Raw genomic sequence first — 11,707 nt, forward strand, 5'->3', positions numbered from 1 at the left:
GAGGCAGGCAGGCAGGGAGAAGAGGATGCATGTTGTGTATGAAGATTATGGACACATGGTGACAGCAGCACAACATAATGCAGAAAATAGAAAAGTAGCTTAGCACTAGTTTCAGGCTCGACAGCAGGGAAACTCTATGACACGTGTGCTCAACAACATGAACAATAACATGGACATGTATACTTTTCTGCATTAGTTCCTGACACAATAAGACAAAATCTGCAACCAGTAGGAAATGCTGTGGGGATACAAGCCAAAAACACGATAAACTATTCCATATTTCACTTTTATATAAGTAAATGTATCATGGGGCTGGCTATAATAGGCTGAAATGTGGTTGTTGTGATGAGTTCTTTATGTTACCAGTGACAGTTTGACAGGATTAGTTTTATGTGGGTGCTTTGTCTCAGGGGGGAAAAAAACAAGAAACATACTACAGTTCTGAGTTTGTGAGTTTGTGAGTTGCGGGTTTGTATGTTTGAATGGGTGCTCCTTGAATCACAAGGTTGGCGGTTTGATCCTATACTGTCCGTATGACGGGTCAAATGCAGAAGTTATGTATAGGACGATTAAAATAAAGTTTAAAAGTTGCGAGTGTGAAACGGGCTAAAGTAAGCAGTAGAACTGTTTGAAATTCTAGAATATCAACAGTAGTCACATGTTTAAAAACTGACATTCAACCCATGTGACTCGAAGAGCCCTGGGCTATAATATAATAATAATATGTGAGTGAACAGGGGTCAGCTCTTAGCCCAGGGTTGAGGATAGCCCCGGGCTAAGAATATGTGGTTTGAATAGTCCTAAAGGGGCACTCCATCATTTTTACATGTGAAAGTTAGTTTACTCTTCATAAGGAGCACGACTCAGCCTGTGAACACAGTTGAGTAATGTGTACTGTGGCTCGGGGAGGAGCTTTCTGAAGTTTGATAAAAATGTACATTTTAAAAAATAACCCTGATGATGCTATCGAGACACTATTGAGTTGCATTATGGGACTCCAGTAATCTAGATACAGTATTCTTTGGCCCTTGACCCAAACTAGGGATAAAAAGTCTAGACATCTTGGCCTCTGCTGCTTCCATTTGTACCAATGTGTTGTTGATCTGTCTCTTGTGAGGCAGATTACTTCATGAAAGTGCAATACTCAATCACTGGAACACCCCTCTGATCTGCAAATTAACTATAGCTGTTAAATCAATGTGGTGGTGTAAAAACAATCTCCCAGTAGAGCAGCAAATGAGTAAAAAGTAGCATCAAATAGAAATACACAAGTAAAGTACTGTTACCTGGTGTGTGAGAGGAATCCTCTTCCTTCCACAGTTTACCTCTGCTGTGCTCATTGCGTTAATCTACTGTAAGAACAGTGACAATAGCTTCAAAGCACTTTCTGTTTACCTGACACTTCTATCACATAGGTGGGTGAGAGCTCACACACCTGTCGACCTGCCAGCTGTTGGATAGGTGGAGCATGCTGATGCTGTTTGCAAACCTAAAGCAACACCTGCATGACTGCGTACCCGAATGCTCTGTCAGAGCTGCTCGTGCTGCAATGCAGGGCTTGTGTTCTTATTCATCCAGGCCACATTCAGTTTGCAGCACATGTAGGTATTTTTTGTTTTTGTTTGCTACAAGGCGATGGGCTGCGGGAACGGCAAGGTGCTGCCTGAGGCATCCAAGAAGGGCTATGTCAGTGTCGTGCAATCGCTTGTTGCCTTTAGTAAAGCACGTGGTGACGATGAGCCGAAGAAGCGCGCGGAGAAGCAGAGAAGTTTGTGGTTTTCCACCAGCGTTAAGAATCTCCAACCAGCATCGAACAGCCAACGGCAGATTCTCAGAGATGGTCCACATCGGGACAAAGTTACAAAGTATAAGGACAAGTTTGATCCACGTGTGACGGCAAGGTAAGAGGGGAAAGTTGATAACATTTTTCAAAAGAAATCTGCTTTTTGGCATCCCCATTTTTCAAGTAATCTTTGAATCTAGTAATACATGTTGAAATGTGTTTTTTGTTTTTCTGCCAAAAACATTCTACTGCTATCTTGTTTTTTTATCCAATTTCAAGTAACTCACAGTGTGAAGAAGAAAAAAAAAGGAAATAGTGAATAACTGAAGCTGCACTGTAAACAAGTAATATTCTTTCTGCCCTGTGAGCAGACAGTTTTTCATATTTATTTAAAAAATAGATCTCTTGCAGCACGACACCAGGTGAAGTGACTCATTAAGAGCATTCGCAGTGCTCATGGAAGACTTTAATGTCACCAGCTTCCTCATTCACTGAACCTGCCACCACCAACCTTTCCGCGCTAGGATTTATTAGTGCGAACAGTAGACATTTATTTGAGATGCCTAGGCCTTGTAATACCTGAAGACTGGCGTTCTGTACTTGTCGGATTAGAGCGTAGAAACAATTAAAGCAGGAAAACAGATGGCTTTAAGGAAAGTGCATGTGGTGTCTCTGTGTGCAACCTATTAGTCACAGCTTATCTATCGCCTTGTTGGTGATCTAAATCATTGCATGTATATGTCTATGTGAATTTGCCAGGTCGACTATATCCGCAGTCCGCTGTGCACCATGCTGATATCTTCCCATCACATCAAAGCTGCAGTGAGAGACGGTGACTGCTTTGCAACAGTGTTTCATGTGATAGTGATGCCGTAGTGACTCATCTTTCCCCTCCTGCCCTGTCAGATACGACATCAGGGCCCTGATAGGTCGGGGGAGCTTCAGCCGCGTTGTGCGCGTGGAGCACATGGTGACTCGCCAGCCCTTCGCCATTAAAATGATGGAGGTAGAGGCCCCAGAGGGTCGCGAGGTGTGCGCCTCGGAGCTGGCGGTGCTGCGGCGGGTGAGCCACTCTCATGTGATTCAGCTGATCGAGGTGTTTCAGTTCCCGCGGCGGGTTTACGTCGTGCTGGAGCTGGCCACCGGCGGGGAGCTGTTGGACCGCGTGGTCAGCAGGGGCCACTTCACAGAGAGGGACGCCACCCAGGCCCTGCGGATGGTGCTGGCTGGGGTGGGACACCTGCACAACCTGGGTATCACCCACAGAGACCTGAAGCCTGAGAACCTTCTGTACTACCACCCCGGGGCCGACTCCAGGCTGCTTCTGACCGACTTCGGACTGGCCACTTTTGGCGGCACAGGGTCGGAGATCTCAGGTCCTGACGGAAGCATCGGTGGAGATTGTACTGGAACAGACAGGAGTTGGTCCCTCAGGACCACCTGTGGAACTCCTGAGTACATGGCCCCTGAGGTTTTGCTGAGGAAACCCTATTCCTGTGCAGTGGACATGTGGGCCCTGGGGGTGATCGCCTACGTCGTGCTGAGTGGATCCATGCCGTTTGAGGACGACAGTCGCACACGGCTCTACAGATCCATTGTAAGAGGCAAATACAGCTTCCATGGAGATGTAAGTTTACACATCTATTCATTGCACATTGGAGTTTAGTACAGTGAGTAAGTAAATATTTCTTTGTAGCAAATAGTTCTAGAGAGTTCCAGGATTAATGTCTAATGCCAATATTAGTGTCCCCTAAATGTAACAAGACAGAAACTAAGAGTGGAGAGGTTGTGGTGGATGGCAGTGTAATGCATGTATTGGCATGTAGCAGGTCCAGCTAGTCTACATCTCAATGGACAGAACCAAGGAACCAGCATTGATGTATGTCCTTATATAGTGTTATGTTGAAGGGTTGTGCTTGCAAAGAGTGAAAATAAATAGCCAATAGTAGTAGTTTTTTTTCAGAGATATTCTCCTAGAACAGGTGGAAGTTGTCATTCTCATAGTTTACCGATTCCTTCACAGACTTGACCTCTGCTTCTAGTGATGCAATTTTGACATTGTTTTGACAGTCTTGCACAAAATCCCCACGGCTGTGCTGCCATGCAGTCACAATTGAGACGTGTTTTGTTTATGTGGATACTAAACAGAAGCTCAGGAGCACAGGTTAACTAGAAAAGCTCCAGTTAACTCAATGAATATGACCATTTGAAAAATAAATATTCATTTTGTGTTGATTTTGACGGTCCCCGCGGACAAAAGGATAGTGTTTCTGAGCACCAGACTTTAGAAAATGTCCTATTTAACTGCAGCAGGGTATGACAGTCTGCCCCACTCAGTCCTGGTTCTGGTTCTCCCGTGACACCCTTCCCTCCGGCAGCCCCAGGAATACGGCCTTTAACAGGAGGGAAGGAGTTCTCGTGAACCAGTGTTGTAAATAGTATAGTCTGATTTTGCGGACTCGGTGACAGGCATTAAGAATAATCATACAGAAATAGCCAATCTTCTTGATGATGGTCTCATTTGCTTACTTAGGTCATAAAGAGGCATCAGTATTAGATTGAGACTGCAGGAAAATGTTCCTGTAAATAAATCCTCCATCTGACATTTCTATTTTGACATTTAGCCTTTTCCAAACAACACAATCAGTTTTTTTCGTGTACAATGTGCATGCTTTAGAATTATCCAACCTTAGCAACACATCCATTCACATATGGCCGTTCCATCTTCTAGCTGCACAAGAATGATTCACACCTTAATCACTATGCTATTAGAACTACAAGAAATAGCTACATTATTCCACCCTTGCCCGGGATAAAAGGAACATTTTCAACTAAGCATGTAGCAGTGCGGCTCGTATTCATCCCTTCCTCTGCAACCTCGTAAAGCACAGGAATGGATATGCGACAGTTTGTTGTGGTGTCTCGGGTTAAGGATGCTTTAAAATGGGACAAAGAGGACCCTGCATGTTTTGTTGTTCCCCTTGCCTCTGTCATACAACTGAAGTGGGTATTTTTAACAGCCTGTTCTGTCGAGCTCAGTTGTGAGTTTGAGCTTGTTCTTTCACGCTGATTACACCCAAGGCTGGATTATTCACTGGGCTTTAAGCCTGGCCCGATTCTCAGGGATGCAGTCTGACATTTTAGTCTGGCATACAAGAGGCTCCCTTACATAGGCCCTGGACTATTATCCCTGTGTTTACCGCTGCACTGACCACCAACTGAACAATAGCCCAAAATCCATCTCGAGTTTATGCAAGGGCTTATTTCACGTTTTTCATGGTGGCTTTCGACACAGCTCACATGTAGGCCACAATAGCGGAGGAACATCCTTGGGAACGAAGCTGAAAGCCACATTTTATAAGACCAGGGTCTTACAGCCCACTGACATGCAATAAAGACGTCAAATTAGGAATTCATATGACAACAACATGAAGACATCTGACATGGCTGAGTGACAGTCCAGGGCTTCATGGAACGGCCATCAATCACATTTCCCTGTCGACAAGACCCTTACTCTCCGCCATGTGCAAGTATCCACCCTCTCTGATAGACTGACAACACGGTCACACACACACATACACACGGTGATAGTAATGTTGAAATGTGTGACGAGGGTTCACAAGTATCCACAAAATGTGGACCTCTGTCACCAGAAGGGTTCTTCATGTCATTCAGAAGGGCACTTCTCCTTGGGACGAGAACAGTTTTAACAGCCCGAGCAATTCCCATCGCATATTTAACTTGACTTGAAGAGTTTCGTTTGAAATGAGCTGTCCACCAACACAGCGACACAGAGGCCCGGGCGACGCCTTTCACTGCAGTAATGGAGTAATGTCTGTTTTGATGTTATCTGTCAAAGTAATTAGATGACAATAAAATGGGCCTTTTACACAGCAGACATTTTCACTTGTCGTAGTAGGAAAAGCACAGGTGTTACTCATAACCTCATCTGTTCCATCCAAGTGTCCCAGTAAGCCATGACAGTGTGGCCGTGAGCCAGCATGCACAACACCCGGACCCTGGAAACCAAGGCAGCGGAATGTAATCCAGCCATCATTCATTTGATTACTTAAACCTGGGCTTTTCCTAATTTGATGTGTCAAAATGGCGTCCTGGAAAATAGGCCAACACACAAGGATAAAACTGATAATGATCACATGAGAAATAGTAGTCAGAGTGCCAAGAGAGACTTTAAAATTAGAATGAAAAGAATACTGAAGTGCGTCAGGGGGACACGGGCTGCGGGGGGCCAAAGCCGGTAAGTTATGCATAAGGTGGGAGGCAGGGTGCACCCTGATGCAATCACACAGACACATTCACAATATAGAGCGAAAAAAAAAAACACTGAAGCTCTGATGCAAGACATTGGAAGACATCTGGATAACTTAGTGAATCATGAATCTGTATCTGGAACATAATCTGTTGTAAGCAGCGTGTTTTATTCAGCAACGTTATCCGATAACTCAGTAAACCTGCTTCTTGGAACAGATGTCTTTTGTTTTATTTGCTCTCTGGCAGATTTGTCTGATCAGATTCCCAGCAACTTGAGATCAGACGGGCCAATCACAACCATTTATGGAATACGGTGTACGTCTTTGACGATGACTCTAAAGCAGAGCGCTGTTGAGGTATTTGCCAACCAAGATGGCTGCAGCTGATGTGGACCTTTCTGTTGAAAGCCGCTTTTCTCTGGCGATGTCATGCTCAGTAAAAACACCTTTTATCTTCAAATTTGGACGGCGAAATCGGCCACACTCGTTCAGAGACATTGATTGATGCAACACCATAACAGCTCATTTCTGCACACTGTAGTCTGTTCACATTTTCAGCTCAGCGTTACGTCACATGTTTCGTTTCTGTAATCGGTTCCAGGTCTTTGCGTCCAGGGGCACTTTGTTCTACGCCCATTGATAACGCTGTTGTCTTTTTGGATTGTTGAAAGAAACGGAGGAAAAACCCAGGAGTTTTAATGACTGAAGATAACAGTGCACAACAAGGATATACAAATGATAACAGCTGAATGGAATAGAAAAGGGCAAACTATTTGGGAAGTGAAGATGCAAATGAATACCTAAATACTCTGTAACTTTCTTTGGAAAAGCTACAAAGCTGCATCGTTAAATTTGAATCTACTGTCATGAATCCCCTTTAAATTATTTCTAGGTGTTGATAACATGACTGAGTTATTAATTTAAAATATGCAAGTGTCACTCTAACCGGGTCAAATATGAGTGTGAGGTTGCACAGTTATATACTGTCATAGATTGTGTCATTCATCAACAGCAGACAGCAGAATATTGTCATTGGAAGATCAAACATTAATATTCAACAAAGCAGTGTAGTGAAAAAGGAAAGTCTTCAGGTATCCTTTTTCCAGATGGACATATAAAGATTTTGAAAGTTACAATTTGTCTCCACTATGCAAATTAATGCCCGGGGGCTGCAATTACAAACATTCTTCTGGAAGTATCGGTAACCTTGTGTGTTTATTGTAGCAGAATAGGGTGTGTGTGTGTGTGTGTGTGTGTGGGTGGTCCGGGGGGTTTCAGCAGCGAGATGGAGGTGAGACTCACTAAGAAATGCTAATGTCCCCCGGCACCTGCCCACGGACCAGGCCCCTCTGTCTCCCCAGCATCCCCCACCCCTTCGCTACACTATAGCAACACACTCACATACATTTCCCCCCCACTGGTGCTACAGCCCTCTGGCCTGAAGACCTGTAGTGCAGAGTCACACTGATGTGTTTACTCAAAAGCGGGAGGGGTGGGGGAGCCAGGGATGGATGGCAGGACGGAGGAGATTACTGGGAAGAGAAAGGAGAGGACAGAGGAAGAGCGGGTGTAGCCTCAGGGTTTTTTCACACCTTATCACTCAATCCGCTCGCTCGCACGCAGGACGGGAGCGTTTCCCCTCGCACAGAATCAGGGCATCCACATCTGATGCGTGCGAGCGCATGAGTGGATTCCTGTGTGTGTGTGTCTGCGTGCACGCACGATCTCATGGCAGCCTTTTTAGTATGTGAAGCACATACTTTGCATTAGTTCAGGCCAGACAGCAGCCTGGTAACCTCCTCTGCATTCTGCGGCTGTGTTATTGAAGACACATACTTTCCGGGGCCCAGCCCCAAACATCTGCATCTCTCAGCAGCAGGGCACCCTGGGTAACGGTTAGCCCAGTCTGCCCCCTAGTGAGCACCGCGCAAACAAACCCAGCCTCCACTCGGCCACGGTGCATTGCACATGACAGCCCCCTGCATCCGGGTATTGATGATTTGATTACTGTGGTTTAGCTGCGACTTCCACCTGCATTAGCAGCAGGGCCCACCTTCTCCCACTCGGACTCATTATGACGAGGCATATTTAAACTTGGCTTTTGTTTCTCAGGAAATGCTGGCAGGTTGAGTCGGAATCCGGTCGGATTGTGAAGCGGGGGCTCTCGCGTGGAGCGGTTCATTACTCAAAAGTGCATTATCCTCGTGATCACATTAGCGTAATCCAACCTTCTAGCGTTTTCTTCATTTGTTGCAATTACGGCTTTGTCAGGTAAAGATGTAGCGCGCCCCTAACGCAGTCAGCTTCTCATTCACTCTAACAAGATGTTGCAAAGCAAGCCCTGTAGGTTTCTCCACTGCTTGTGCCATATCTGAGCTCCACTTGTCTCCCCCCCCCCCCCCCCCCCCCCCCACCCCCACCACCCCCCCTCTCCCTCCTCCAGCTCCCTGCTCAACAGTGATGTATAACACCGGCTCCTGCCCCTCTCCTCCGAACACAATAAAGCCTTTGTGTATTTTGACGTGAAAAATGTTCCAAATAAGGGAGAGGGATAAACTTCCTGCAGCTGCTTCGCTCCAGAAAAAACCCCACAGTTATGTCTTTTCTTCTTAGCACGTTGATGGCAGGAGGGAGGCAAACTTTTGCTACCTCTTTAAAGATTTTTCCATTCCCACCTAGTAACTGCTTCACCATCTCTTCCACACAGCCAGCACGCACTAAAATCACGCATCATTCCAGATCAAGAACAAAAAGCTCCTGCTAGCCACGGCTGACATCAAATGTGTATTTCATGGCAGAGTAATAAGGAGCCCGCCTTGTCGAATCACCAACAGCCCCGGGTGAGGAGGAAAGTCAGGCTTGTTAGTCGTGGGAGCTCAATCAAACACTTTCTCTCCTTCCCAGGGAAACCGAGTGTCACTCTGCCTGTCTCTCAGGTGTGAAATAAGAACACAATAAGAATAAAGTTTCCAGTGAGGAGCGTTTTTACGACTCGTTTGGCGGGGCGGCACGGCACACCTCACACACGCACTCCTCTCCAGTCGGTGCACCGTGAGAATAAGCGAGGCCGGGCTTCTTTGAATTCCTCTCACCGGCAACAGTCTCACGATTGTCAATTTCATGCTTGATTAATTGTCATTACTCGACGAGAGACAAAAAAAAAAAAAAAAAAGAGAGGGTGGAGAGAAATGCATTTCAGGATAGAAAAAATGGAGAGCGAGACCTCCCTAAAGAGTGAGATTTAGTCGGTGCGAGGTTGAGCGTGGAATGAGAGGATTTTGCACACACACGTTGTACTGTATTTAGCTTTTATCCTCCTCAGCACAGACACAGTGGAGAATACAACTAATTGGTTGGTGACTGTGGAAATATCTGTGCATGTAAAGACAAGAGATAGAAGTGATTAAGGAAGCAGTCTCTGAATTATGCTTATCATTACCTGACTTCCTTCAAACAATAGTAAAAAGCATGGAGAGAAAGAGCAGTTTGATGCTAATGAAGCCCATTGTGATGTACGCACAAATGTCATCAACTTCTCTCCCACTGCAAAACAAGATGGCATCGCAGATTTCAAAGCGTTCTCCACTGTCAGCTTGGGTCACGACAAGCGGAATGATTTGCTATTTGAATTGACAAAGAGCAGAGGATCCCGGCGCAGCTCATCAGGAGGGCCTTTATTGAGAAGCTAACGCAGGCGTAGAATAAACATGCGGCCAAATCCCACACATACGGCAGGGCTGCCATACATCCCAGGCTTCGTATTCTTTTCTGCCTAAGACTGCTGCTTCCCTTTGCCCAGTGACATTTAGCTTTCCTTTGAGTTTAGTTATGCTTGTTAGGCCTGCAGAGCACAGGGATCATAGTTTTATTTCTTTATTAGAAGGAAATCTTTCATCCCCACTGTGAGGGGGCTTTGAACCTGTGAAGGCGCCTCGTCTAGATACCCAGGCGCCGCTTTTTTAGAGGGCTGTGTGTGTGTGTGTGTGTGTGTGTGTGTGTGTGTGTGTGTGTGTGGGGGATGATTTGACATGTGGGGTGAGTGGTTTTATAATCACACTGACGACAATCCCTCTGCTCCGCTTCTACTGTTCCCCAGCCTTGGCCCTCAGTGTCCAACCTGGCGAAGGACTTCGTCCAGCGCCTGCTGCCGTTGGACCCGGCCGCGCGCCTGACCGCCGACCAAGCCATCCGTCACCCCTGGGTGGTCACCATGGCTGCCGGCTCCTCCGTGAAAAACCTCCACCGATCGATTTCTCAGAACCTCAAGCAGCGGACGTCGCGTAGCTCCTCGCGGTGCCCGAGCAGCGCCGCAAGCTCCGGCAGAGTCCAACAGCGCGGGCCTTGGAAGGCTGACGTCGCTGGAGGGGAACCAAGAGTGGCAGCAGGGCAGAGCATCTGGAGTGAGAGCCGCACAACATCCAGCCAGAGGGTCCCAGGTGCATCATCACCGTCCAACTGAAGCGCACCACATTCATGAGAAGGCAAAGAGGTGGAACCAGCTGCCTCAGTGTGTATTGCATTCACAAACTCAGAAACTGGGAGGCACGGGACTAAAAAAAAGTTTCCTGTCTTCTCTGGACTTCAGTCGGTCTTCTCTGCCAGACTAATAGGTTCCCCTGCAGGCTGACTTCCTCCTCCATTAGTTTTGTCGTGGTCAGGTTAAGCTGTTAGTGAATATCCTTCAGTTTTGAGGTCCGGCTTTATATTGAGACAGAGCTGTCCTCCTCCACAAGGTCTCCAGCCCCTGGTTATTCACACAGCTCAGACTAATGGATCCAAGGTCTCATCTAGATCATTATGAGTCACCACATTACCTGCCTGGGAGGAGGTTCATTCCAAAAACGAGAAATCATTTGAGAAATGGGAGCTAATCCTAACAAGGGTGATGTAAAAGTAGAGAACTTGCTTTGTCGGCTATACGATCTTCTTCCTTTATTTAAAAAAAATAGAGGTTGCCCCCACACCCCCCACACCACCACACAGCAGGAAGGTTTCTTTCACATTTTAAAAGAAGCAAAAACGCTGTAGTCTTTTCTTTTGTTTTCACTCCTCCTACATAGCAGCACCCACATCCCTGTGCACCCACTGAAAGCACAATCCAGATATTTTGTGACAGGCCTCCGTCAAGTTAAAATGTTAAAAGTTTTTTTTTAGCTCTCTTCACTCCGAAACCCCATTCAAGTGAATGGGGAAATTTTGCTCAGTTTTTTTTAATGCCAATGGAAAGTCAATTAGGAGACAAATTCATTGTGGAGACACAAATTAAATGCATCCATGTGACTATGTATATCTCAGCAACCACTGGATGGATTGCCATGAAATTTGGTACAGATGTTCATATTCCACAGAGGATGAATCTGACTCATTTTGTCGATCCTCCGACTTTTCCATTAAGCACCACCATGAGGTTGACGTATGCGATTTTAAATGAAATATCTTCACAATTTTTTAATGGATTGTCATGAAATTTAATACAGATGTTCATATTCCCCGAAGGATCAAACATAATTACTTTGGCAATCTCTTGCAGAGGACCAACTACCAGCATCCTATTGAGCCAGAGCAGCGACTGGCAGTCTGTCTGAGGTAAAACATGTTATAGCCTTTAAGCTACTGTAAGATACTTTATTGAGTTCCCTTTTAGCGAAATGCT

General features: G+C 45.9%; 1 protein-coding gene across 1 annotated transcript; it reads left to right on the forward strand.

Moving 5' to 3' along the window:
- The first annotated feature begins 1,635 nt into the window (after positions 1 to 1,635).
- On the forward strand, positions 1,636 to 10,513 carry LOC142937774 (serine/threonine-protein kinase H1-like). The gene is made up of 3 exons (XM_076080862.1): positions 1,636 to 1,901; positions 2,690 to 3,410; positions 10,151 to 10,513. The coding sequence occupies exons 1-3, from the start codon at positions 1,636 to 1,638 to the stop codon at positions 10,511 to 10,513; spliced, it is 1,350 nt and encodes a 449-aa protein (XP_075936977.1).
- The last annotated feature ends 1,194 nt before the right edge of the window (positions 10,514 to 11,707 follow it).

The sequence above is a fragment of the Anarhichas minor genome, unplaced genomic scaffold (genome assembly GCF_050575085.1).
Source record: "Anarhichas minor isolate MPS153535 unplaced genomic scaffold, ASM5057508v1 ptg000074l, whole genome shotgun sequence".
NCBI lineage: Eukaryota > Metazoa > Chordata > Actinopteri > Perciformes > Anarhichadidae > Anarhichas > Anarhichas minor.

Excerpts from the sequence above, each read along its gene's own strand:
- LOC142937774 (XM_076080862.1), top strand. The coding sequence starts at position 1,636 with ATGGGCTGCGGGAACGGCAAGGTGCTGCCTGAGGCATCCAAGAAGGGC. Across the intron at positions 1,902-2,689 it reads GATCCACGTGTGACGGCAAG|ATACGACATCAGGGCCCTGA; the intron begins GTAAGAGGGGAA and ends CTGCCCTGTCAG. Across the intron at positions 3,411-10,150 it reads AATACAGCTTCCATGGAGAT|CCTTGGCCCTCAGTGTCCAA; the intron begins GTAAGTTTACAC and ends ACTGTTCCCCAG.